Source organism: Amblyraja radiata, chromosome 5 (genome assembly GCF_010909765.2).
Source record: "Amblyraja radiata isolate CabotCenter1 chromosome 5, sAmbRad1.1.pri, whole genome shotgun sequence".
Classification (NCBI taxonomy): domain Eukaryota; kingdom Metazoa; phylum Chordata; class Chondrichthyes; order Rajiformes; family Rajidae; genus Amblyraja; species Amblyraja radiata.
This window is the reverse complement of record NC_045960.1, coordinates 22,929,748-22,957,574: the sequence shown is the minus strand read 5'-3', so window position 1 is coordinate 22,957,574 and position 27,827 is coordinate 22,929,748. Positions and strand designations below refer to the sequence as shown.

Here is a 27,827-nt window from a genome sequence, read left to right as displayed (position 1 = left end):
CACAAAATACTTCATTGCTATTGTTGGAATTGAGGGAGCAGCGTTTTATCCTTCCTGCATTTAGTAGTTTAACAAATTGGGTGGCTTCATCTCTTAACATTTAATCGTGACAAACACTGCCAGAAAATGCATATGTGTGCATTGCCTATACTGCTGCTGCTGTACTCTGAATAACCGTCGAAGGTCAGCATGCTCTTCTCTCCTGTTAATACTCTGCATGCCCCAGTGCCAGTGTGAGTTTTACCTTTTTGAATCCTTATCTGGAAATAACCTGGGCATAGATGAGGGATACTTTGTAAACTAATATGGATGAAGACATGTCATCTGAAGCTTTGGCCATGTTGGGAAGAAGTGATGAGGATGAGGTAAAGGTCAACATTCACACAAAGACTCAGAAGGGGAGAGTGTAGAAAAATTTGCCACGGTAAAAGATCAACTAAGACCTTAATGAATTGTGTTTTTACTGATGAATATTCTTTTGCAATCTTTTTTATCTATATAGTCTTGTGAAAGAATGCAATAGATGTATAATTTACAATTGTTTTCATTTAAATTGTTTTCGTTGTACCTGCACTTCATTACACTAACAGTAAGCTCAATGTGACTTGGCTGAGCCCTGTCGTCTTCTTCGGCCACATAATTTCTTACACCAGCCCGGCCAAACTGACATCTTCCCTATGTCACAGGAAGAGATTTTTGGGTGGACATAGGAAAAGATTCAAGGATGTGCTCCTTAGAATAAATGCCACTTAGCCCGCAACGTGGTGGTGCTGAGAAACTCCGGCGGGAGCTGATCACAACCGCCTCACAAAGCCACACCGGCCTCCTGCCCCTTCTGTGCAAGTCAGCGGTTGAACCGCACTCATCAGCCACCTCAGATCCCAGGGAACCGCAGTGGGACGAACCGCAGTGGGACGAGCCACCTCGCTGCATGAGACGTGGTTGTCGGAGCTGGTCTCGACCGGCCCTTCGCTCGTAGCAAAATGGCGGCAACGTGGGCAGTCTCTGGTAAAACCCGAGGCCGCGTCAACATTAAGGGCAGAAGTGGGGAAATTAAAGAGCGTCTATGACCGACCCTATGCTGTGGTGATGGTGAGGGGGCCGGAGATTAATAGATTACCCTCGGGTCGAGGCCGGATCTCCCTCCCCAAAATGGCGGGCTCCACCTCCCGCGACGTGGGGACGAGTCATGTGGGCTCGCAGACCGGGCCCGCCCGGAACCACGTTGCGGGCTGGTGTGGCCCGGAGAGCCGATTACGGCGGGGCACAGGGCCTGGCCTATATAAACGGCTCCCTTCCGGTAGGTGCGCACTTTCGTTCGTCAGTGCAAAGGAGCGGCCGCTGCTCACTCCGTCGATCTGGGGAAAATACCCCGCCAAAAAAACAACCAACCAGAATAATGTGTGACGAACGCAAGCTGTTCGTCGGCGGCCTGAGCTTCGAGACGGACGAGCCGGCCCTGGAGTCCGTCTTCTCTAAGTACGGGGAGATCGTGGACACCCGTGTGATCAAGGACAAGGCGAGCCTGGCTTCCCGCGGCTTCGGCTTCATCACCTTCGAGAACCCGGAGGATGCCACCGAGGCCCTGCAGGCCATGAACGGCAAGGTGGTCGACGGCCGCCAAATACGTGTCGACCACGCCGAGAAGAAATCTAGTGACGGCGGAGGCCGTGGCGGCTACAGACGAGGCGGCGGCGGCGGAGGCTATGGAGGCGGCGGTTATAGCGGCGGCGGCGGCGGCTCCTACGGCAGCAGCAGCTACGGCAGCAGTGGTGGAGGTGGTGGTTACGGCGGCGGAAATGGAGGCGGCAGCGGCGGCTATGGCTCTAGCTCAGGCGGCTACCGACAGTACGACAAGTCGGGCGGAGGCGGCGGCGGCGGCGGCGGCGGCAGCGGCGGCTACAACCGGAGCAGTGGTGCTTCCCGCGGCGCTAGTTACGACCGGTACCAGTCCAGCAGATAGGAGGCCCCGGCCCGCCCGCCCGCCGCGATCCACCACTCGCTGTTTCTGAAGGGACTTTTTTTGGGGCGAACGCCGTCTAATCTCTTGAATTCAATTTCGCTTGTTCGGGACGCTGTCTTAACTCTCATTCCCTCTCCCATGCGAACCCCCCCCTCCCCCTCCCCTCGTGTTGCAGACTACGTTTCCCAAAACGGGAATAGGAGTGAGGGGGAAATCCTGTTCCCAAACCTCCACCTGGCCCGGCCCTCGACAGCCTTTCCTCTCCCGGGATCTGTCTCTTGTAGTATCTGTTCTTTATTTTTGCCTCTTGGGGTGCAGCCTCGTTGACCACCTCATTGTAGCCCGGCAGCTCAGTGTCACAACACAGGCACTCCCTTTAGCTGCTCATTTCTGCTCCCTTCCAGTTTTAAAATGGCGCACTCGCCTTGTGCAGAGGCTCAATGCTCCAGTGTCTCGACAACGTGCTCCATCCAGCTCCTCCCTATGCCCGCAGTAATTTGTGGGGCCGCCAGGGTATCTGCTTTGCTTTGCAACATAACCATTTTTTTTCTTCGTCCTTATGCCGTGACCAATGTTGGAAGTAGGGGCATTTTCTATTTTATTCACCTTTTTTTTTTTTTATGGGCCAGATTTCTGATTTAAATGGGGAACAACGATCCAATTGATTTATTTTTAAGTAATCTGGGAAATCCGTTGTACTTTCAACTGTTTTGGGGAAAATGCCACGAATCTCCGGAGATTCCATGCGTGGGCAACTGTTTGACTTTGTATCTGCTGTTACAGACCTGACCGTGCTTTAGCGAATGCAGAGCATAAAGAACATCAGCGTTTTGAGAAGAAATTATGCGAACCATCAACGTCAATTGTACGCTTACCGTGTTATTTTGTGGGTCATAATTGTTATCTGGCAAACTGTTTTCTATGTAAATCTTAAGATTGGTGCCATCCCAACTGGAACACCACTGTGTGTGTATTAGTTTTTGGTTTGGCCACTGCATCAAGTGAGAAGCCTACAGTGAAACTTTGGTATCATCCTACTCTTAAACAATACAACATACTTTGAGCTAAATTTTTTTTAATGGCAAACTGGTAGGAAATTGATAGTTGTTTCTTATTGAATATTCATGAGTTAGCATGGAACGTTTTTGTACAAAAACATGCCACTTTGGAGACTGATGTCAATGGAAAAATAAAAGTTAATATGTTCAGTAAATGTCTCGATCAAGCTTTTTGGAAACTAAAGGTACTGATGAGTGAACAACCTTGAAGATTTCCACTTCTGTTCTGTCCACAGGTTCCACCCATAAGTTTCAGTTGCCTGCAGCATTTTTCTTAGTATAAATTAAAATGCCTGTGTCATCCGGATGGACTTCTGGTTGACTGCTGGTATAACAGAGTAGAATCCCTACTCGGTTTGAGAACCATGCAACCTAGTACACAGCCCAACCCTATGGGGGATCCACTCTTGCAGCAGATTCCAAGAATGAGTAGAGGAACACACCAGGTAATGTCAAGGAAATGATAACTAATGGAGACACAAGGAACTGCAGATGCCAGTGTACAAAAAAAGGTGCTGGATTAACTCCGGGTCAGGCAACATTTGTGGAGAACATGGATAGATAACATATTGGAGGTAGACACAAAATGCTGGAGTAACTCAGCAAGACAGGACTGAAGAAGGGTCTACCTGAAACGTCGCCCATTCCTTCTCCAGAGATGCTGCCTGCCTTGATGAGTTACTCCAGCATTTTATGTCTGCCTTCGATTTAAACCAGCATGTGCACTTCTTTCCTACATATAGATGACATATTTGGTTGGGATCCTTCTGCCTAATGTTCTTGTGCAGGCATTGTAAGTAAACTAGCTGTGGGTTTCTAATTAAAGCAATGTTTAAATGTCACTAGAAATTTATTTGGGCTGGGGCACAGGTTTGTGGATTAACCAGCTATTGTTTTCAGCAAATTTACTTTTTATTACATTTTGCACCTCATTTTAACCTATGCTCTCTAGTTCTTGATTCCCTAAACCGGGGAAACAGCTGATGTACATTTGCCATAACAATGCAACATGATTTTATACAACTCTTAAGTGAGGTCACCCCAGTCTCATGCACTCAAAGAATTAAAATCAACTTATGGCCAACTGCTTCCTTTGTCAGTCCCTCAAGTCATAAGTTATAGGAGCAGAATTAGGCCATTTGGCACAAGTCTACTTGCAGGCAGACCATTCGTACATCTTTCGTCAAGCTGAATCGTTCTTTGGCAGTTGGCTTGAGTTTAGGCCTTTCAGCTGTTAATAAGTCCACAAGCAGAATTAGGCCATTCGGCCCATTAAGTTTACTCTGCCATTAAATTGTGGCTGGTCTGAGGGAGTGCAGCGTAGGTTCAAAAGGTTAATTCCTAGGATGGCGGGACTGACATGAAAGATGGAAGGACTAGGGGATCTTATAGAGACATATAAAATTCTTATGGGTTTGGGCTAGCTCAACGATGGAAAAAAATTCCCGATGTTTAAGAAGGAACTGCAGATGCTGGTAAATCGAAGGTAGACAAAAATGCTGGAGAAACTCAGCTGGTGAGGCAGCATCTACAGAGCGAAGGAAATGGGCAACATTTCGGGCCGAAACCCTTCTTCAGACTGATGTTGGGCGAGTCCAGAACCAGAGGTCAGTTTTAAGAATAAGGGGTGGACCATTCTGGATTAAGATGAGGAAAAAAGTTTTCACCCGGAGAGTTGTGAATCTGGAATTCTCTGCCACAGAAGGCGGTGGACAATTCACTGGGTGTATTCAAGAGAGTTAACAGAATGAAGGAATATGGGAGTAAGCAGGAATGGGGTACTGATTTTGAATGATCATATTGAATAGTGTTGCTGGCCCGAATGGCCTACTGCACCTAGTTTCTGTCTTTTCCCCCCTCAATCACATTCTGCCTTCTCCCTTAACACCAGTACTAATGAATCTTCATCTCCATAAATATCCATTGAGTTGACCTCCACACCCTTCTGTGGCATTGAATTACACAGATTCAACACCCTCTGACTGAAGAAATTCCTTCTCGTCTCCTTTCTAAAGATGTCTTTATTCTGAGGCTGTGGCCTCTGGTCCTGGACTTCCACTTTAGTGGAAACATCCTCTCTGCATCCAGGCCTATCACTATTCAGTAAGTTTCAATGAGGGGATCCCTCTAAACTCCGGTGAGTACAGGCCCAGTGCCATCAAATGCATATGTTAACCCGATCATTCTCATAACCCCTGGACCCGCCAGCATATCCTTCCTCGTATGAGCCCCCAAACTGCTTTCAATACTTAATACTACTGATTCAGCATGCAAATTAATTTATTTGGAATCCTGCACCTCCCATTTCTGAATTATCTCCCATTTCTGAATTATCTTCCCATTTAGAATATAGTCTACTTCTTTATTCCTACTATCAAAATGCATGATTCCACACTTGCTCTGCTGTATTCCATCTGCCACTTCTTTGCCCACTTCCAACCTGTCCCAAATCCTGCAGTGTCACTGATTTCTCTAGAATAGCTGCCTCTTTCCTCCTCCACCCATAAAGCTTTTTCTAGGTTAATGCCATCTTTCCCATAGCAGGGTGACCAACACTGGGCATAATATTCCAAGAGCAGCTTCATAAAAGGACAATTTAGCATTCGCTGTTGAGCATTCAAGATGTCCTCTTTAGTAAACTTTGGTTTCCACCCCCACTCCTTGAATGTGTCGTATATGGATCTGTGACCCACGATCTCTCATTTATTCATCCCATCCCCCAGATGGACTGAACATTAAAAATATATATACATTGAGTAAAGGAAAGAAAGCAGATGCTGGGTTTAAACGGAAGATAGACACCAAATACTGGAATAACTCAGCGGGGCAGGCAGCATCTCAGAAGAGAAGGAATGGGTGACGTTTCGGGTCGAGACCTGAAACGTCACCCATTCCTTCTCTCCAGAGATGCTGCGTTTCCTGCTGAGTTATCCAGCATTTTGTGTCTATATATTAATTGGAGCTAGGTTTCCAATGGCATATTCCATTTCCTTGTTCCTTGCATTAATTGGGAGCGTAATTGAGCAGTTTAAGCATATTCCTTTTGCCAGCAAGTCCGCATAACTAGACTGCTGTGACATTGGTAATTTCCATTTGATGTGCTTGGCTGGTTCTGAAAATAACCAATAATACCTGATCTGAATAAATGTCTACAGAGTGCTTGAATAAATTCAGAGAGCCACCGCTGTTCAACCTCAAGCATTCATGTTCCTGCAAAGTAAGAAAGTCAGTCTTGGTTGGACAACTTATTCAATGCCCCAGGAAGGTAAGCTCGTGGCATCTGCCTTGTTAAACCAATGGGCAATGCATGTATATCCTTCAATTCAATCAGAACTTTTCAGTATTCTGGATTTGCTGCTCTTGCCAGTACGTGTGAGGATCCTTTGACCACCATTACAAAGGAAAGGACCAATGTTCCATTTAAGAAAAACTGCACCTTGCCTTTGACTCCAGGGATTGTTACATTTTCAATTTTCCAGTGAATTGGGTTCCTTCCAGAATCCACAGGTTCTTGAAAGATGACAATACATCCATCTGCCGTCTGCCTGGAAGCATCGTCCGAATTGTGCAATGACTTCCTGCACTTCTTTATCAATAAGGTTGTTTCTATAAGGGCTCTCATCTCAGCTCCTGCCTCTGACCCCTCTGTTCCGGCCCCATGTGGCATTCGATAAGTTTGTGCCTCTGACATTGTCGGGTCTAGAGGATGTGGTTAGCCATATTAAGCCGTCGGGTTCCCCTTGTGATGCTGTCCCTCCTCTTCTTTTTAAAGAGGTTTTCCTGAGTATAGGGCAGTCGGTTCTCACCATCATAAACAGTAGCTTGTGTTCTGGGGTTGTCCCCGTAAATTTTAAACATGCAGTAGTGCAACCACTACTTAAGAAACCTGGCCTGGATCAAACTGTTCTGGCCAATTTTAGGCCGATCTCCAAGTTGCCATTTATCTCTAAAATCATGGAGAAAGTAGTTTATACTCAGCTGAAACTCTTCCTGGATGAGCACAATATTCGGGAGGTTTTCCAGTCTGGATTCAAAGCTATGCATAGCACAGAGTCGGCTCTGCTAAGGGTTTTTAACGACATCCTCCTGGCAAACGACTCCGGTAATTATGTGGTTCTTGTCTTGCTGGACCTATCTGCCGCCTTCGATACAGTGGACCATGGAATTTTAATTTCCTGATTACAGCACCAAGTGGGCATTTGTGGCAGTGCCCTGGGATGGTTCAGGTCCTATCTGGCAGACAGAACCATGCGTGTAAGCCTTGCTGGCTTTGAATCCTCCTCCACTCCCTTGGCATATGGGGTTCCACAGGGCTCAATTTCAGGGCCCCTGCTCTTCTCTCTATACCTACTTCCTCTGGGCTCAATTTTAAGAAGGCATGGCATCTCCTTTCACTTTTACGCAGATGATAGCCAGTTATATATGCCACTCAGGAAAGAAGACGACTATTCTCTAAAATCACTTCTGTCCTGTCTTGAGGACATTAAGTCCTGGATGGCCTTAAACTTTCTGGGACTTAATGAAAAAAAGACAGAGGTGATTTTGTTTGGCCCCAATGGCTGCCGTGAACCTCCCTTTGTTGACTTGGGTCCACTGGCATTGTCCGTAAAGCCAACAGTTTTAAACCTGGGTTTTAGGATGGACGGTGATTTTAAACTAGATAAACAAATAGGCGCGGTGGTTAAGTCCAGCTTCTTTCACCTAAGGAAGCTGGCAAAGGTGAAGCCCATCCTCGAGCGGCAGCATTTTGAAACAGTAATCCATGCCTTTATTACATCTAGGCTGGATTACTGTAACGCACTCTACTCTGGAGTCGCACGAGCTTCATTGGCTCGTCTCCAGCTGGTTCAAAATGCTGCCGCTCGCCTTTTGACCGGAACTCGAAAGAGGGAGCACATTACGCCAATTTTGGCCTCCCTTCACTGGCTCCCAGTGCACTTTCGAGTTCATTTTAAAATTTTTTTATTTGTTTTCAAATCGTTGAATGGGCTCGCCCCGCCTTACCTCTCTGAGCTGCTCCACCTATATGCTCCTGCCCGGTGCCTCAGGTCAGCTGATCAGCTGCTCCTTGAGGAACCACGGTCTAAGCGGAAGCTCAGAGGGGATAGAGCCTTTTCTGTTGCTGCTCCGGCACTTTGGAACACCTTGCCGTTGCACATCAGACAGGCCCCCTCACTGTCCATCTTCAAATCCTCCCTAAAAACTCATTTTTATTCTCTGGCTGAGACACTGGCTGAGACATTGCTCCTGTTCTTAGTGCTTTTAATGTCTTTTAATTTTTACTGTTTTTAGTCCTTCGTTTTACGGTTTTTAATGGTTTGTAATAACTTTTTGTCCATGAGTTCTCATGTACAGCACTTTGTGGCAACTGCGGTTGTTTAAAGCGATTTATAAATAAAGTTTATTATTATTATCATCTGCCAATTCTGAGAAGCTTGTGTTCAACACCACATCCAAGGGAGTTGTCATCTTTTACTCTCATTAGTTTGCCTGGTTCCTTCTCTCCAGTAATGGCGATTGCTGTAAGTTTCTCTTTTAAGCTCTGCTTTTTTGTATTTTAACATCTTGCCCCGCAAATGTGTATGTGATAACTTGTGAGGAAGGCTATAGATCTACAAACATTATAACATAGTAATTATTGCTAAAAGGTCTATTACCTCCCTCTTTGGTAGTTTACATTCACTAGGGATACAAGAGAAGGAGTGATCTTACTGTGTGTATTCTATTTGCAATATTAGTGGTTCATTTCAAAGGAACCGATCACTTCAAGAATCTGAATGGAGTACATGTCCTAGTCTGCATCAATGGTGCTGAAGAGATGGTCACAAACTTCCTGTTTCTAGGTGCAAATATCAACAATTTGTCTGGGTCCATCTACATTAACACTGGCCAAGAAAGCATAGCGACACCTCAACCGCCTTCAAAGGCCAAGGAAATTTTAAAAATTACCCGTTCCTACAGATGCCCCTTTCCTGACGCATCACAGCTTTGTATGGCAACTGCTCTGCCCAAGACTGCAAGAAACTGCAGCGAGTTGTGAATGCAGCCCGGTCCATCTCACAAGCCAAACACCCTCCCATCGACTTCAAGTCTTAAAAGCATGTATCACCAGATCAAAGAGCGGCTTCTTTCCTGTTATCAATTTCTTGAATGGACCTCTCATATTCTAAAGATAAATCGCAACTCAACCTTGTTGCCACCCTTGCATTATTTTTTCATCTCTACTCTCTCTGGAGCTTGGTTTAGAGTCTTCAATTAGCCTGAGTTAATTGCCTTCAATAGTATTTCAAGATTATAAATAGATACTGTTTCAAAGTTTAGAACATGGAAACAGGCCCTGTGGCCAACCGAGTCCACGCCGACCATCGATCACCTGTTAAAACACTATGTAATCCCTCTTTCTCATCTGCTCTATAATAGGGGCAATTTACAGAGGCCAATTAACCTACAACTCACAGGTTAATTTGGGATGTGGGAGGAAACCCGCCATCTTTAAGATGTAGGATTGATATCAGAGCACTGATGCAGTCGCAGGAAGAAAGTGCAAACTCCACACAGGCATCACCCAAGGTCAGGATCGACCCCGGGGTCTCTGACGCTGTGAGGCAACAGCTGCACTGCTACTACAGAACCACGACACTATATTCTGCACTCTTGTTTATTTTATCTTTTACACTACGCGATATTTGATTTATACAGCATCTACTGATATCTGGCCTGACCACAGTAACTTACAGCAAGAGTTTTGAAATGTTCGGAGTACAACACCAGCCAAATTTTCATTTCAAGAATCATTGCGCAGTATTTGGAAGATAAATACTGGTCAATGCTGCTTGCACTAGTTTGTTAATTCCAGAAAGTGTTTCGCTAGTTGTTTTTCTATATATTGCCATGGTTTAATTTCGCTGGTTGACTACAATGCTATTATTTAGCTGGAAGATTTATAACTTCCAAAGATTTCTTGACTCAAAATTCCAGTCTTTGCAATTTTATTCCGTTCAATTGCGTTTCGAGAAAGGAGTTTGAATTTATTTTGAATCAAGTTTGAAGGGTACTGCCCAAGACGTCATTACAATCTTTTTCTATAGCCTTTGTCCACCCATCTGCCAATAAAAACATCCCTCACCGGTATCCACCTCTCACTTGCCAGACTTTGTCCTGCCTTCACCTCCTTTCCAGCTTTCTTCCCCTGTCTTTGAAAATATCATTGATGTTCAGCGGGTTGGGCAGTGTCTCTGGAGAGAACTCAAAGTAAACAAACATAAGTCATAGAAAGCAGTGATCAGCTAAACAGCCCTCCTAGCTGCTGTTCTGTTCAACAACACCAAATCTGATTTGATGTTAGTCGCCTCTCAGCGCTTGAATTTTTTACGGTGATGATTAAATGCACTGATGACAACAGTTTGATTGATGTAGTCTACTTGGACCTCAATAAGGCCAGTGACAGTGCAGTTTCCTGCCACATCCAAAAGACATGCAGTTGAAATAAGGAACTGCCCGATGCTGGTTTATACCAAAGATAGATACAAAGTGCTGAAGTAACTCAGCAGGTCAAGTCAAGTTTATGCGTCACATACACATACGAGATGTGCAGTGAAATGAAAAGTGGCAATGCTCGCGGACTTTGTGCAAAAAGACAAACAAACAAACAACCAAACAAACTATAAACACAATCATAAACACACACATATTCTTTTACATATTAAATATTGGAAGGAAAAACGTTCAGTAAAGTTAGTCCCTGGTGAGATAGGAGTTTACAGTCCGAATGGCCTCTGGGAAGAAACTCCTTCTCAACCTCTCAGTTCTCACAGCATGGCAACTGAGGCGTTTGCCTGACCGTAGCAGCTGGAACAGTCCGTTGCATGGGTGGAAGGGGTCTCCCATGATTTTATTGGCTCTGGAGTTGCACCTCAGATCAGATCAGAATGCTTTATTGTCATTGCATGTGTCACATACAACGAGATTACTGTGTCTCTCCATTTAAAAGAACTTCAAACATTCACATACTCATACTTTTTACACTCCCTCCCTCCCTCCCCAAACCCACCCATGGTTCACATTTACATAAATTAACACTGTCTCCCACCCCCCCTCCTTCCCCATAACCCGCTCCCGAGACAGAGTTCAGTTCCAAGATTGCTGATGGGTAAAAGCTGTTCTTGAGTCTGGCAGTGCGTGACTTTAGCGACCTGTACCTTTTTCCTGAGGGCAGCAGTGTGAAAAGGTGGTGACAAGGATGTGTAATGTCTTTCACGATATTACAGGTCCTGCTGCGGCATCTGGAGTGGTAAATGTCCTCCAGAGGGGGCAGGGGGAGTCCAATGATACCCTGGGCAGTTTTTATCACCCTCTGGAGAGCTGCTCTGTCAGCTGCTGAACAGTTCCCAAACCAGGCAGTTATGCAGTAAGTCAGTATGCTTTCTACCGAACAGCATTAGAAAGACTCCAGCAGTTTAGCAGACAGATGGGCCTTCCTCAGTGTTCTGAGGAAGTAAAGTCTCTGTTGCGCCTTTTTTACAACTACAGCAGAGTTCACCTCCTGATGTATAGTTCTTGCAGGGGGGCGAGTGAAGTTCCCATAGTGCGTTCGGCCGAACGCACTACTCTGCAGAGCCTTCTTGTCCTGGGCAGAGCAATTCCCAAACCAGATGGTAATATTTCCGGACAAGATGCTTTCCACAGCCGCATCTCAGGAAAAAAAGGATGGGTGACGTTTCGGGTCAGGAAACCTCTTCAGACTGAACTGCTGCACGACTCGCTGAGTTACTCCAATACTTTGTATCTAAAGACGTGCAAGTTGGTGGGTTAGTTGGCTGCTGTAGATTGCCCCTAGTGTGTAGATCAGTGGTAGAACCTGGGGCTAGTTGTTGAGAATGTTGGGAGAATAAGAATGGGGTTCGTATAAATGCCAGGGTCTTGCCATTAATCTTTATAATCGGCTGGGTGGGGTAAAGCACCTCTCTTTTGGCACTGTAAGGCCCATCCTCTCGCTGATGACAGCATGGCCTCTGAGCATCTGCATTTGCCAGCGTTTGTACACAGCTTAACTGCTGAGATTTCAGTAGCCTCGATCATGATGATCGGTATGGAATTGGCAGACAGAAATACTTCTATGATTCTAAGTCTTCCAGATGCTAAAAATCTATGAATCTCGGGATTCTGTAAATTCAATGTGCCTCTAAGGTAGATAATTCAAAATATAATAGCGAAGGAATCTTTCATTTCAGTGCCAAATGGTCAATTTGTTATTCTGTGACTGCTACTACTGTAAACAAACTCAACACATTTCTCAACCTTCCTCGGTTCAAAGTTGTCATAGGGTAGAGCTAATGAGAAATTGTACAGCATAGGACAGGGTTACTGAATTCTCCATGGTAAGCAGACAATTCTCCATGGTAAGCAGATTTGGAGATGTTCAGAGGCTAAACTAACATACATCAGAGGATGGGCCTTGCAACTGACCTCCACAAGACAAAGGTCTTCCACCAACCTGCCTCTTCTACATCGTACTGGTCTCTGATAATAAATGTTCACGGGACAGCCTTTACCAGCTCAATCCTGGCCCTTTGTCTATCACCAATATTTAGCCATTATCATTCCTTCAGCTGCCTCAGCAACAGGTTTTGGAATATCTTGCCCCAAAGCATTACCATTCTCTATGTGTATTCTTAAATTTGGCCTTGTTTCTGTACTTGGAGCCAACAACTTCTCCCCTCCATGCACAAGGATTAGTGCAACAAAGATTAGTGCCACAAGGATTAGTGCAGGGGCCTCACTATTTACGACCGCTGAATGATTTAGATAAAGTAACTGAGAGTACTATGGTGATTCAAAACTAGACAGCAAGCAGAGGATGCAAAGGGATGTGAAAGGATTTCCCATGTCCTTATGCAGGACGTGGGAAATCAGGGAATTCTCTGATATTGCTGACAGCTACATCTGTAGGAATTATGTCTAGCTGACTAAAGTGATGAAGGCCAGTGCCAAAGATCATCACCGCCCTGCCCACTCATGTCGCCACTTTCATGGACCTGAACCCCTAGGTCTCTCTGTCCTTCAATACTCTCAACACCCCTGCCTTTTACCGTGAAAGTCTTGCCTGGTCCTAAGCATGCAGGTACGGCAGGCAGTGAAGAAAGCAAATGGCATGTGGCCTTCAAAGCGAGAGGATTTCAGTATAAGAGCAAGGGGCCTCACTATTTACGACCCCTGAATGATTTAGATAAAGGAACTGAGAGTAGTATGGTGATTCAAAAATAGACAGCAAGGAGAGGGTGCAAAGGGATGAGAATGGGTACAAAGTTGCCATTTGGAGTATAAAGTGGATTTTGTTTAAATGAAGTGAGACTACAAAATGTGGCGAAGAATTGAATCTGGGATGCCATCTACATGAAACAAAAAAAAATCAGTGCAAAAACAACACGTAATTAAGAAGTCTAATGCAGTGTTGGCCTCTAATGGGGTATAAAAGTAATAAAGTCTTGATACAACTTTATAAGAAGTTGATAGTGGCGACGCCAAGACACAGGGTGGTGAAGAAGCTTTTGGCATGCTTGGACAGCGCAATAAGTACACGAGTTGGGACATGTTACAAAATATATAAGCGATCACGAATATTGGGAGCAGGTCTAATTGCAGTTATAGCGAGGCTGTCATTAAGCTGGAAAGGGTGCAGATTGTTATGGGTCACTAGACCAAGTGGGACCCGTTGGGCCCCATTCCCCTACGCGGGGGGGGGGAGCGCGGCGGCGGCTCGTTCCATTTATGTACCACCTACCTTGTAAAGTTTTGAGCGGCTGTTTTGGGAAGTTGCTACATTTGAGTTCCATGTGCTCTGCGTGAGGAATAAATGCTGAGGCTTGGGCTTGACTGACTTTGGTGGGGAGGCCGAGCTGAGGTACAGGTAAGAACAGGGCACCTCTTAACTTTACTCTTCGGTCTCAGTGTAGTCGGAGTGGAAAAGGAGCAGTGGTATGCTCCTTATGCAGGACGTGGGAAATCAGGGAATTCTCTGATATTGCTGACAACTACATCTGTAGGAAGTATGTCTAGCTGCAGCTCCCGACTGACTGAAGTGATGAAGGCCAGTGCCAAAACTCTTCAGCGCCCTGCCCACTCATGTCGCCACTTTCATGGACCTGAACCCCTAGGTCTCTCTGTCCTTCAATACTCTCAACAGCCCTGCCTTTTACCGTGAAAGTCTTGCCTGGTCCTAAGCATGCAGGTACGGCAGGCAGTGAAGAAAGCAAATGGCATGTGGCCTTCAAAGCGAGAGGATTTCAGTATAGGGGCCAAGAGGTCCTACTGCAGTTGTGCGGGGCCCTGGTGAGACCACACCTGGAGTATTGTGTGCACTTTTGGTCTCCTAATTTGAAGAATGACATTCTTGCTATTGAGGGAGTGCAGCGTAGGTTCACCAGGTTAATTCCCGGGATGGAGGGACTGACATATGATGAAAGAATGGATTGACTGGGTTTGTATTCAGTGGAATTTAGAAGGATGAGAGGGAATCTTATAGAAACATACAAATTTCTTAAAGGATTGGATAGGCTAGATGGAATTCTGTGCCACAGAAGACAGTGGAGGCCAATTCACTGGATGTTTTCAAGAGTTAGATATACAGTGGCTTGCAAAAGTATTCATACCCCTTGAACTTTTCCACATTTTGTCACGTTACAACCACAAACGTAAATGTATTTTATTGGGATTTTATGTGATAGACCAACACAAAGTGGCGCATAATTGTGAAGTGGAAGGAAAATGATACATGGTTTTCAAATTTTTTTACAAATAAAAAACTGAAAAGTGTGGCGTGCAAAAGTATTCAGCCCCCTTTACTCTGATACCCCTAAATAAAATCCAGTGCAACCAATTGCCTTCAGAAGTCACCTAATTAGTAAATAGAATCCACTTGTGTGTAATCTAATCTCAGTATAAATACAGCTGTTCTGTGAAGGCCTCAGAGGTTTGTTAGAGAACATTAGTGAACAAACAGCATCATGAAGCCCAAGGAACACACCAGACAGGTCAGGGATAAAGTTGTGGAGAAGTTTAAAGCAGGGTTGGGTTATAAAAAAATATCCCAAGCTTTGAACATCTCACGGAGCACTGTTCAATCCATCATCCGAAAATGGAAAGAGTATGGCACAACAGCAAACCTACCAAGACATGGCCGTCCACCTAAACTGACAGGCCGGGCAAGGAGAGCATTGATCAGAGAAGCAGCCAAGAGGCCCATGGTAACTCTGGAGGAGCTGCAGAGATCCACCGCTCAGGTGGGAGAATCTGTCCACAGGACAACTATTAGTCGTGCACTCCACAAATCGGGCCTTTATGGAAGAGTGGCAAGAAGAAAGCCATTGTTGAAAAAAAGCCATAAGAAGTCCTGTTTGCTGTTTGCCACAAGCCATGTGGGGGACACAGCAAACATGTGGAGGAAGGTGCTCTGGTCAGATGAGACCGAAATTGAAGTTTTTGGCCTAAATGCAAAACGCTATGTGTGGCGGAAAACTAACACTGCACATCACCCTGAACACACCAGCCCCACTGTGAAACATGGTGGTGGCAGCATCATGCTGTGGGGATGCTTTTCTTCAGCAGGGACAGGGAAGCTGGTCAGAGTTGATGGGAAGATGGATGGAGCCAAATACAGGGCAATCTTGGAAGAAAACCTGATAGAGTCTGCAAAAGACTTGAGACTGGGGCAGAGGTTCACCTTCCAGCAGGACAACGACCCTAAACATACAGCCAGAGCTACAATGGAATGGTTTAGATCAAAGCATATTCATGTGTTAGAATGGCCCAGTCAAAGTCCAGACCTAAATCCAATTGAGAATCTCTGGCAAGACTTAAAAATTGCTGTTCACAGACGCTCTCCATCCAATCTGACTGAGCTTGAGCTATTTTGCAAAGAAGAATGGGCAAAAATTTCAGTCTCTAGATGTGCAAAGCTGGTAGAGACATACCCCAAAAGACTTGCAGCTGTAATTGCAGCGAAAGGTGGTTCTACAAAGTATTGACTCATGGGGGGCTGAATACTTTTGCACGCCACACTTTTCAGTTTTTTATTTGTAAAAAAATTTGAAAACCATGTATCATTTTCCTTCCACTTCACAATTATGCGCCACTTTGTGTTGGTCTATCACATAAAATCCCAATAAAATACATTTACGTTTGTGGTTGTAACGTGACAAAATGTGGAAAAGTTCAAGGGGTATGAATACTTTTGCAAGCCACTGTAGCTCTTAGGGCTAACGAAATCAAGGGATGTGGGAGAAAGCAGGAATAGGGTACTGATTTAGGGTGATCATCCATGATCATATGAATGGCGGTGCTGGCTCGAAGGGCCGAATGGCCAACTCCTGCACCTATTTTCAATGTTTCTTGCCAACATTAACTGAATTGAACTCCACCTGCCATTCCTCTGCCCGTTGACATTTGGTCAGGATCCTTCTGTTCCCAACATTCCCTACTTCTATCCCCCCCCCCCCCCATTTCACTTTTATTCCTCTTTCCTGTTCCACCAATATCCCTCCCTCCAGCTTTACATTTCTCTCTTCCTTCCTTATCTTACACCCTTTTGTATCCATTTCACACTTCTAGACTTTGTCACAGCTCCATCCACACGTCAACCTCACTCTCCCCCTCACCTATATCCAGTCCTTTTTATGCTTTGTTCCACCCCTACCTGACTTTTCCAGCTGTATCCCTCCACGCCATCAATCTAACGACTAGTCCCAACAGCAACATCGTCTGTTCAGTATCCTCCACCGATTCTGCCTGACCTACTGAGTTCCTCCAGCACTTTGCGGTGTGATTGTCTCTTAATTGTCTAACAATTCTTTCAGTTCTGGTCACCATATTACCGTAAGGACGTTAAGGTTTTAGAGAGTGCAGAAGATTTTCACCATAATGTTGCCGAGATTGGAATGTATTAGTAATGAATGGCTGGGCAAACGTTGGATTTTCTCTGGAATGTCAAGAGGCTGAGGGGCAATAAAATACAAGTATATTATGAGAGGTAGACACAAATGCTGGAGTAACTGGACAGGCAGCATCTCTGGAGTCTGAAGAAGGGTCTCGACCTGAAACGTTACCTATTCCTTCTCTCCAGAGATGCTGTCTGTCCCGCTGAGTTACTGCAGCATTTTGTGTCTACCTTCGATTTAAACCAGCATCTGCAGTTCTTTCCTACACATATTATGAGAAGCATAGAGTAGATTGAGTTTTTTTTCCTAGAATGGAAATGTTAAATGCTAGAGGGAGAAGGTTTAAGACAAGAGGGGGAAAAGTTTAATTGGAGATGTGCAGGCCGTCTTTTTCTTTAGACACAGCTGGAATATGCTGCCAGGTGAAATAGTCAAAGCAGATACGATGGTGGTGTTTAATAAGCAATTAGAAAAAGACATGAACAGGCAGGTAATGGTGGATACAGACAAAGTTCAGGCAGATAGGGTTAATTAGATTGGCCTGTTCCAGTGTTCATCTCGCCTATGTTACAGAGCACATGTGCTCCAGAAAAAGGGTGGTGAAAGGATTTCACCAACTACTGGCTACATTGATGCAGCCACACCAAAATATGACAGCACCAGAACGCAAAGTGTCATTGTGTGCTGGCCTCTCTGTTCCCACTGTTGTAAAGAGAGGCCTGGCCACTATAAGATCCTCCATTCAGTTGGACTGCTGCCCAATGTTCCTCAATAGAGGACTACTTTCACCACATGTCCATCAGGCAGCAATCTGTACAGAATGTCCTGCAAGAAAAGGTAGACTTTGGTGGAAGGTTCTGCTGGAAGGACATTTAGACCAATGCTCATCATCAAAACCTTTTAGGGAGTCTAATGCCCCTGTCTCACTTAGGAAACCTGAACGGAAACCTCTGGAAACGTTGTGCCCCACCCAAGGTTTCCGTGCGGTTCCCGGAGGTTGCAGGTAGTGGAAGCAGGTAGGGAGACTGACAAAAACCTCCGGGAACTGCACAGAAACCTTGGATGGGGTGCAAAGTCTCCAGAGGTTTCCGTTCGGGTTTCCTAAGTGGGACAAAGGGGCATTAGTGTTACAACACAACCTTCAGCCAGCTGAGGTGGGGATGAGACAACCTATTTCTGGAATGTGCCTTTGGCAAAGGGTCAGGACAGAGAAGTAATGGTCCATGTTGAGGATTGCCATAGAAGACTGTGGAGGCCAAGTCAACTAATATTTTTATGGCAGAGATTGGTTAATATGGGTGTCAGGTGTTATGGGGAGAAGGCGGGAAAATGGGGTAAGGAGGGAGAGATAGATCAGCCATGATTAAATGGCAGAGTAGACTTAATGGGCTGAATGGCCTAATTCTGCTCCTGGACTTACGGACAGCTGAGGCCCAAACTCTGTAGTACTGAGATAAAGAACGTTTGACAAAAGACATACGAATGGTCTGTCTGGGACCTGGGTATTCCAGGCCAGGGAGGTGCCAGTGAACAGACTGAAGGTCAGGAGGACCTGCAGGGCAATATACTGTGGCAGCTGCACTGAGCTTCAACAACACTGCCATGAATCAACAGCCACCAGTCCTCCTGCCGTTGGTCACTGAGGGGCTAGAACTCGCATTAACACCCTACACATTTTTGTGCATGCATCAATATAATATAAATTATGGAGGTGAAAATGACAGGGATGTTATCAAGAATGACAACGTTTTGAGTGATGTTTTTAGAAAGAAAGACAAGATGGCCATGGAATGGTAGACATTGGGTTTCACCCGGGAAGGCCACTGATATAAATGGTTTAACTGGTTCCAGAGGTGGGGAGTGATGTGGCGCAGGCGCGATAGGGATTTGCTAGTGTGTCACAATATTAGAAAACCATTTGGGATTAACTCCAAGAGGACTTCAAGCCCATTTAGATTTTATTTTATTTTGTAAAAACAGGCAAAATTCCAAAAATGAACATTAAGGAAAAACATTTATCACAAATCAGGCCCTGCATGATGATAATTTCTATTTAACAGAAATAGACATTCAATTAATCTACAAATTTGCAGGTGAGACTGTTGCCAAAAGTGTGCCTGGCTTGCTGCTGTTCAAAGCACAATAAGAATCCTCCTGATTAAGAAAATTTAAACACCAACAGGATTTTAGTAAGCGACGAGCCTGGGTATTTTTTACTCAAATTCTGGGCAGTGGTGACAGATTAGTCTTTAATACTGCAGTTATATTTCATATTGCTAATAGAAGTTAAATTAAGACTGGAAGGAAAGCAACTTCCAATAGAACAATTTCTCGTTAACAATTTTAAACAGCTGTGGGTCCCAGATTATCTCCATCAAGACAAATTTTCACCAACTACAATCCACTTCAGGATTTTCCAAGTTAAAATCGCTCATTGCAAGAACTGAGGTTGATTTTCTCCATCCTTTTGGCATTGAATTTACAGTTGACACTAGAATTTGAAAGTACTCCAACAGAAATGGAAATGGGGATTTGTAATTTAAAACTGGCTTCTAAACATATATGCTGCAAAATTTTAAAAAAATCAACTTCATTTTACCCTGCTCCTTTTGGTGAAAATTGCAAGGAAGAAATAATTGATGAATTAGGATCAACTCTTGACTTTAAACATGATTAGTCCAGGCTTCACACATTCGGCTCTTGGGGACTTCATACGTGTAGAACATTCAAGCTGCAAACTTCCTTTACAATTTATAATTTACCAGGAAGCTGGTCTTGACTGCCCAGAGACAAGCTAAAAAATACTATTCACAAAACCAGTTTGCCTGAATTCCAAAACAGTACAATTATATTTATAGTTGTGGCAAATCTCTGTCCTGCATGGGGCAGGTGATGTTGTCTAGTGTATCCAAATTGTTGTCGAGTCTCATAGTTCACGCTTCACACCTAAGGGACTATGGTAAGCATTTGGTTTGGGCTGAGAATCTCAATCCAATAACCATCTGGGTCCTGAATGAAAGCAAGCCCCTTCATTTTACCTGAAACAGAGAAAAATAGATTGGTTTACATATCATTTCTCAAAACTTCCGCTCAACTCATGTCTCACCTGACTTGCCCTGGAACAAGGGAATGGTAAAGCAAAACAAAACAAAAACCATAGTCCCTTAGGTGTGAAGTGTAGGAAATACAAAAGAAAAACAAAAGATGCTGAAAATATTGAGCAGGCCAAGCAGCATCTGTGGTGTGAGAAATGTTTCAAGTCAATGACCTTCCATCAGAACTGGAAAATTGAGAAAGCAAGTATGGTTTAGTTGCAGACGGGGAACACTGTGTCAAAGGCCTTGTGTCATGTGGACAGCCTTACTTCTCCACTCTATCCTGGATATTTCCCATTCTCTCCACTGTCACTGCAACAGAACACTCGTTTTCTCACATGTCCAGTTCTGACAAAAGGTCTTCAACCCAAAACATTGCCTCTGTTTCTCTCTCCTCAGATGCTGCCTGACCCGTTGACTGTCACAAGGACGTGAAATCTGCCTCCAATTCACTCAACAGTTGTTGAATGGGGCAGGATGACGACCTATGGACTCACCATCATCCACCTTCTTCACAAATTTCACCCCCAGTTCCTCAAACCGCTTGCAGGCTACGTAAACATCAGGGACAGCAATGCCCAGGTGACCTGCAGGCAAGGAGCATCGCCAGGTGAACATTACAAGCACGGACAACCCAAGACAATTGAACATGCAGCCACTTTCCCACCATCACAGTAAAACTAGGCCCACATTAGCCACCCCCTTCAAAGTCAGCCTGTCAACAGGAACCACAGCTGTCCTACACTGATCATGTACAGTCAGGATGGGCCGAATGGCCTTCTCCACTGTTAGTTCTATGATTCTCTCGGATGCCGTTCAGCAGCAACGGGAAAGCCAAGGAAGGAACTGTTGCACACGGATTGAGACTAAGGATCCATGCTGTCCCCCCACATGTAAATAACCACAACAGATGTTATCCAGATAGGAGACCATCTCCTGCAAGGTCCCCACTTCTCCATCACCCAGTACAATACAAACACTGAAGAAAGTCCTCCTCCTCATCTGGAAGCTTTTGTTCCAGTTTAGTCTCATGACTCAAAAACTTTAAGAGAGTCAAGGTGACCAGACTTACCAAATCCTCTGGGGTCAGAATTCCCATTGTGGTAGGCTTGGTTTTCATCAACCTCAGTGCCCCAGTTGCTGCAAGACAAACACGTGGATGAACAACAGGTGCCCCGTCCAACAGATCCTCCCCCCCAATTGATCAGCCCACTCCTTGTGCTGGCCTGAGGCCATGAATCAGGCAATGTCTCCGGAGAAAATGGATAGGTGATGTTTCAGGTCAGGACCCTTCTTCAGATTCTTCATCTCACGCCCGCTTCTATCTCTAGCCTTTGTCCAACAATCTGCCTATCAGGGAACCACCTCGCCCGAGGTCATCTGTTGCCAGCCGTGATTTGTTCAGCTCTCTATGCCCTGCAATCAGTCTGAAGAAGGGTCCCGACCTGAAAAGCACCCATCCATTTTCTCCAGAAATGCTGCCTGAACCACTGAGTTACTCTCCTGTGTCCATCTTTGCCAATCCGACTAATCTCCCTTTCCAGCTCAGTCCTGTTCTTGGCCAGCTGACTTGTACTCGTGGTCAGAAATTCTGCCATCACCAACAATCCAGATGGCAAGTTTCAAAACACACCACTGCCTTGATGAGATTTGTTTTTCTCAGCTCTCTCTACACCCCCCACCCGTAAAATAGGACACAAAACAGTACTGAACAGGAAAAGGACCTTTGCCCCACAATGCCTGTTCTGTACATGATGACAAGTTAAAATCATCTCCTCTGCCTCCATTAATCTGTATCTCTCTATTTTCTGCACAACCATGGGCCTATCTATTTGCCTGAGACTCCTTGGCATTAACATCTCAGATGACATATCCTGGGCCCAGCACATAGATGTAATTATGATGGCCGCACACCAGCACCTCTACTTTCTTATAAGTTCAAAGAGATTTGGCATATCACTGAATATTATAACAAACCTTCACAGATGCACTGTAGAAAGTACATCTACATTGTGGCCCAGAGCAGCAACACAAGAGTCTGCAGAGAGTGTTGCACTCAGCTCACAGGCACAGCATTTCACACCAGCCAAAGCAACCGAAGGCACTCCCTCAGGTAGGCCGGCATCAGTCATCACGAACCCCATAGTGCGGGCCATGCCCTCTTCTCGCTGCAGCCTCAAGTCCCACACTACGAGGTTCAGGAACTACTTTCCTTCAACTATCAGGTTTGTGAACCAACTCACATAACCCTAACCCTACCTCGTCATCTGAACACAATGGTCCACCTCTTGCACTATCTTGGATTTTTATAATTGTTTTTGCACTGTGTTGTTTATTAAATGCTTATTTTCTTTTAACTGTCTTGTGCAATTTATAAGTAATTTATGTATAAGAAAGTATTTAGGAATTCATGTTTTTTGTGTTCTCCGAGTCCATGTGCCTGTAATGCTGCTGCAAGTAACATTTCATTGTACCTATACAACACTCTTGTGCATCTGACAATAAACTCAACGCGACAGACTGCTAATCATGACTTGGCTGCAAATTGGAATTGGAAGTCTGAAGAAGGGTCTCGAAGAAACGTCACCCATTCCTTCTCTCCAGAGATGCTGCCTGTCCTGCTGAGTTACTCCAGCTTTTTGTGTCTATAATTGGAATTCCTTCCCCAGTTCTCTCCATCTCTCCTTTCACATGCACCTCAGAACCTCTCCCTTTGGCCAGGCCTGTTTCGCGCGACTTGTTGAGCATGTTCCTGTGAAGCAGCTTACTTAAGACAGTTTCCTGCATAATAGGTGATGTACAAGTGAAAATTGAGTCATAGGGCATGGAAACGGGCCCTTCATCCCATTGGGACTCTGCTACCTACTTATACTAATCTAATTATCAGACACTGCCCAGAACCCTATTCACCAAGGCTGAGGGCTACACATAACAGGCAAGTGAATTTAACTTCATAAAAATGCAAGCCTGCATGTGAAGAGCCAGCTGTGCATGCAAAACTTGCCTAGTGGTGGGTTCCCATTCACAGGGCCTTCAAACATGACACTGCAAACATCAGACGCTGCAGGTAACCAGCGAGATATCCAGTAGGCTTGAGCAGCCAACATACTCACTGCGTCAGCTCGATGGTGGCTCTCCTAGAGAACGTCCAGGCCTTGTGCTCATTCTTTTCTCTCGGGATTTCCTTTTTGTCCTCGAAGCCCAGGAAGTAAAGTGTGAACTTCATTGAGGGAAAGTCAAATTTCTGCAGCAGCCTGAGAGCAGGGTGGGGAAAAAATCCATCATAGAAAGGGAGCATGCACGCAGCAGGTTGAAGGTGCTTATTGTTACAAAATTCCTGGGAAACGTATGGAGCAAGATAGAGAGAAGGAAGGAAGGAGCAGAAGGATCATAAACCGATTAAGCATGTTTGAGAAGGCATAAGGGTCTGTGGACTCGCACAACTGCACTGGATTCTGCCCATTTAACTCCTGCTGGGATCACTTTGAATTAAGCTCCAGCGACACTACGACATTGAACGTATGCAGAACCTGCCTAGTGGTGGGTTCCCATTTACAGGGCCTTCAAACATGACACTGGGATGAAGGAGCACACCCAGGTTTCACATCAGCTGGGAACACTGGGGAGACAAGCAGGGGATTCTGTTGCTACAAACAGGACTCCAGGATGGTGTGTTGCCTTATTTACAATCATGAAGGATCTGGATGGGGTAGCTGTTCCCATTGGCAGAAGGGTTAAGAACCAGAGTACTTGGGAACTTGTCCATCACCAGGGGAAGTGATTCAATTAATTATTTTTTGTAAACTAGCAAGTTATTTAAGATCTGCCAGAGTTAGTGGAACTGAATGTTTCAAGGCAAACAAGAAATATCTTGACAGGAAGTCGTGCATTTGAGGGGTGGGACCAGTTGGATTGCTCTTGCCGAGAGCTGGCCTGGACTCAATGGGCCAAATGACCTCTTCAGTTATCTTTTGCAGCTCTGAATGCTGGTTCATAGAATGAGGCATAGGGGTTTAAATAAGGGAGAAACAGAGTATGGCTGCAGTGAAGGGTGATCATAGAGGAACAGTGCATCTTGGGACGAGTTGGATTGCTCTTGCATACAGCTGGCCTGGACTCCATGGACCTAATGCCTTCCTGCAGTTACGTTCTGCAAATGCTTGGGAACTGATCAGAGGTGCCTGTGGGACAGGCAATTAAGACATTTGTAAAATAATCAAATGGGAACAGAGGGAATTATTGGAAGATAACAAGGAACAGGAAATGTATTCCCTGGTTTTAATATGAAACAACAAATTCTAGTCATGATAAGGAGGTGTAATACTGGAGAAAGGTCAGAGGGTAATGGTAAAGAGCCAAATAGTAGCTATGGACAAAATACGACACAAGACCCTTGTGGTCACAGAGCGTTCTGTAAGCAGAAGCTACACCGTTACATGCTGGGTGAGGCAGGAAAAATTAATGTGTAATGTTAACAGAATGCAGACAACATTTCTGACATGTGTTTACCTGCAAGTTACTGTAGTCAGGACACGTGTCCCATTGACTCGACCGCAAAGTGGGAAATAATAAAAATAAATTGGCAAAAGAGGTAAGCCTCCAGAAAGCATGTAATATATCGAGAAAGATATGTACATCAGGCAAATCAACAATCTTTTAAAATCTTAACCTTTAAGATGGTTCAAATTCTTTGTAAATTCATCTATCTGCAACTAATTATTGCTCACTTCTGTCCCTGCTTTGGGAAATTTAGCTGTACAGAGGCATAACCTTTAAATAAGAGAGACCTGCACAACTTAAGATACAACTTTACACAAGACAAACTGAATGGTGTGTTGCATTACATTGTTTAATCTGTGGCTTCCTCTGTACTTCTTGCTTTCATTCTACCTCTAAACAACTCACTCACTTTACTTTCAATGTTTCTTACGTCATTCCAATGATTCTGGTATAAAAATCCAGAGATTTTTTTGGATCTTTCACTCTCAGCATGGTCTGTTGCATAATGAAATCCTGAAAGAGACAATGAGAACACTGGAAAATAGATGCACTCTGGCTGAGTTTTATTTATAACATATAGTGACTGAGGAGAAATCAAGTTACATGCCATACATTCATTTTTCCTCATCTCCTCTGCCTCAATGGTGAGGGAGGAAAACAAAAGCAACAAGCACTCACCTCTCAGCTGGAATTACACAGCACAGAAACAGGCCCTTTGGCCCACCACAACGAAACTGCCCATCATACCAACCCCATTTACCAGCACTTGAGCCATGACATATCCCGTGCTGATTCAGGTGCTGTGATGTTCAGAGTTTCTGCCTCCACCATCCCTTAGAAAGAACCTAACCACTAGATGAAAAGGTTCTTCCACAGAAACCCTCTACACCTTTTACCTCTTCCCTATATCTATGCTGTCTAGTTTTACACTATTTGGGGGGAAATGTTTCCATCCATCTACCCTGTGTCTGCCCATTATAATTTAGCAGATTTCTATTAGCTCCCCCTCAGCCTAATTCATTGAGTAACACAATCATCCTACCACAACCAGAGTCCTGAACAACGATCTACCTCTTTGGTGACCCTCAAAGACTATCCTTAATTGGACTTTGCTGGCTTTACCTTACACTAAACGTTATTCCCTTATTATGTATCCATACACTGTAAATGGATCAATTGTAATAATGTATTGTCTTTCTGCTGACTGGTTAGCATGCAACAAAAGCTTTTCAATGTAACTAAAACTGAAACCCAGTTACCCCTCATAACTGAATCTCTCTGGCCCGGGCAATATCCTGGTGAATCCCCAGCACCTATAGCATGGCCACTAGAACTGCACACAGTACTCCAGCTGTGATCCCATCGATGATCAATAAAGTTGCATTATAACCTCTTTGTTCTTATATTCTATGACCCATCTCATGATGGTGAGCATCTTGTAGACCTTCCTGCTCTGTCTAACTCTGACTGAGGTTCACATTCAGTGTTGACCGCACCCACTGATATCCCACGACCTGTGTCACTGCCTTAGCCTGGCATTCAGAAGCAACCAGGGTGGGCAGTTAACACTTCCCACCACACTTTTGTGTTTCCTGACCTCAATCTTAAATGGCTGTTTCAATTTCAATATAGGTCTGGATTCTCTCACCACAGAAAATAACTTCTATTTATAAAACATCCTCTTATTTTAGTCTTTCAAAGCTTAGTATGGTTCAAGTACATTAGGAATCTACAGCACCAGATTGTAATTCAGCCGTTGTGTGAACACTTGGAACAGACAGTAACTCCTCCAGAACCATTATAACATCCCCGATTACTGGTATATTATTGTCATGTGTACCACAATACACTGAAAAGCTTTGTTTGTGTAGCACACAAATGTAAATTCCGAGTAAACTATGCCATGAGCATATGGTGTCTATACTATACACAATAATTCTTATTCAGAACTTGGCCCTATAAATAGGCCAAGCACCATGTACATTGACACTTCTGCAGTCCAATCCAGAGCTGAAACTCCAACTTTCATCATCTGTGCTGGATCCCAAGTTCATTTGTTCATCTACAGCCAAGTCTTTAACCATTAAAACATTCTGATTTTCATGGATTTTAAAGGCGTTACCGTTGCCTTTAAAGATTGTTCTTGAAACATAGAAAAGGGCCATGTCAGCCCATCATGTCTGTACCAGCTCATAGAGCAATCCTCCACACTAATCTTTCTTTAAATCTAGTGTAAATCTAGTTAAATCCCATTAAATATAGTGTAATTACACCCATTGCCCTTACAGGGGGGGGGGGGGGGGGGACACGATATGGGAGGGTACGGAGAAGTTGGGGAAAGCCACGGCTTTGAGCCACAGAGAGAACGAGCAAAGTCCACACAGACTGCACTAACTTCCTTTAGCAAAGGGGAAAGGGAGTTAAAAAAATTGGAGAACAGAGATTTAAAATAATTAGCAGTATTGGAGCAAAGAGGCAACTTTTCACGCCCATCGGGTGAAGGCATAATCCCCTGGGGTGAATTGTCCCTGGGACCTGCAGGGTTCGGTGTAGGAATGTTGGGTCGCTCGGGCAGGTAAGGGCAGTACGGGCAGGAGGGGCCGCATGGCCTCCGCCTCAACGGCAACATGCATGCGGTGGTTTGTTGGGCCGGGAGAGTCTGCTGCACGGGTTTGACAGCCGGTGCCCCTGCCCCTGCCCCAACCCCAACCCGGCTGGGACGGAGGGAGGAGGTGACCCGGCCTCGGTTGCCACACCTGGGTATCGGGGTCCGGCTCGGAACAGGCGGCGTACGCTTGCTCGTCCGTGAGGCCGTTCAGCTCCTGCGCCATTGCGACAGTTTGCACAACTCAGAGCGACTGGGAAGCAGGAGAGCGCGCGGAGAAGGGGGGGGGAGCGCGCGGAGAAGGGAGCGCGCGGAGAAGGGAGCGCGCGGAGAAGGGAGCGCGCGGAGAAGGGAGCGCGCAGGGGGGGGGGGGAGCACGCAGGGGGGGGAGCGCGCGGAGAAAGGGGGGGGAGCGCGCGGAGAAGGGAGCGCGCAGGGGGGGGGGGAGCGCGCGGAGAAGGGGGGGGAGCGCGCGGAGAAGGGGGGGGAGCGCGCGGAGAAGGGGGGGGGGAGCGCGCGGAGGGGGGGGCGAGCGCGAACCCTGACAATGGCCCCGCCCCCCGGCCGCTCCGCCAATCACAGGGTAGAGGCCGCCCGCCCACCAACCGCCGCGGCCCCTCCGGCCTGTTCCATCCTGCCCGAAGATCCTATCCAACTCTACCCTCAGCATCAGCA

General features: G+C 45.4%; 2 protein-coding genes across 4 annotated transcripts; one reads left to right on the top strand and one right to left on the bottom strand.

Moving 5' to 3' along the window:
- Nucleotides 1-1,174: 1,174 nt before the first annotated feature.
- On the top strand, nucleotides 1,175-3,176 carry LOC116973084 (glycine-rich RNA-binding protein blt801-like). 2 transcript variants are annotated; one of them, XM_033020765.1, is made up of 2 exons: nucleotides 1,175-1,794; nucleotides 1,933-3,176. In XM_033020765.1, exons 1-2 carry the CDS (start codon nucleotides 1,190-1,192, stop codon nucleotides 1,961-1,963), a joined length of 636 nt encoding a protein of 211 aa, XP_032876656.1. In that variant the 5' UTR covers nucleotides 1,175-1,189; the 3' UTR covers nucleotides 1,964-3,176. The 2 variants fall into 2 exon arrangements, with proteins under 2 accessions (XP_032876656.1, XP_032876655.1); XM_033020764.1 differs by having other exon boundaries at nucleotides 1,175-3,176.
- A 15,995-nt stretch (nucleotides 3,177-19,171) lies between these two features.
- Nucleotides 19,172-27,483, bottom strand: glo1 (glyoxalase I). 2 transcript variants are annotated; one of them, XM_033020766.1, is made up of 6 exons: nucleotides 27,304-27,483; nucleotides 24,978-25,060; nucleotides 23,161-23,301; nucleotides 21,120-21,187; nucleotides 20,545-20,634; nucleotides 19,482-19,990 (listed from the first exon to the last, which is right to left on the bottom strand). In XM_033020766.1, the coding sequence occupies exons 1-6, from the start codon at nucleotides 27,376-27,378 to the stop codon at nucleotides 19,899-19,901; spliced, it is 549 nt and encodes a 182-aa protein (XP_032876657.1). In that variant the 5' UTR covers nucleotides 27,379-27,483; the 3' UTR covers nucleotides 19,482-19,898. The 2 variants fall into 2 exon arrangements, with proteins under 2 accessions (XP_032876658.1, XP_032876657.1); XM_033020767.1 differs by lacking the exon at nucleotides 20,545-20,634 and having other exon boundaries at nucleotides 19,172-19,990.
- Nucleotides 27,484-27,827: the final 344 nt, after the last annotated feature.

What these genes read in the sequence shown, in the direction of transcription:
- LOC116973084 (XM_033020764.1), top strand. Translation starts at nt 1,190, where the DNA reads ATGTGGGCTCGCAGACCGGGCCCGCCCGGAACCACGTTGCGGGCTGGT.
- glo1 (XM_033020766.1), bottom strand. Translation starts at nt 27,378, where the DNA reads ATGGCGCAGGAGCTGAACGGCCTCACGGACGAGCAAGCGTACGCCGCC. An exon ending in AGCCGGACCCCGATACCCAG is followed by an intron (nt 25,061 to 27,303) that starts GTGTGGCAACCG and finishes TGTCTCTTTCAG; the next exon opens with GATTTCATTATGCAACAGAC. An exon ending in TGTGAAGAAGGTGGATGATG is followed by an intron (nt 19,991 to 20,544) that starts GTGAGTCCATAG and finishes TCTCTGTTTCAG; the next exon opens with GTAAAATGAAGGGGCTTGCT.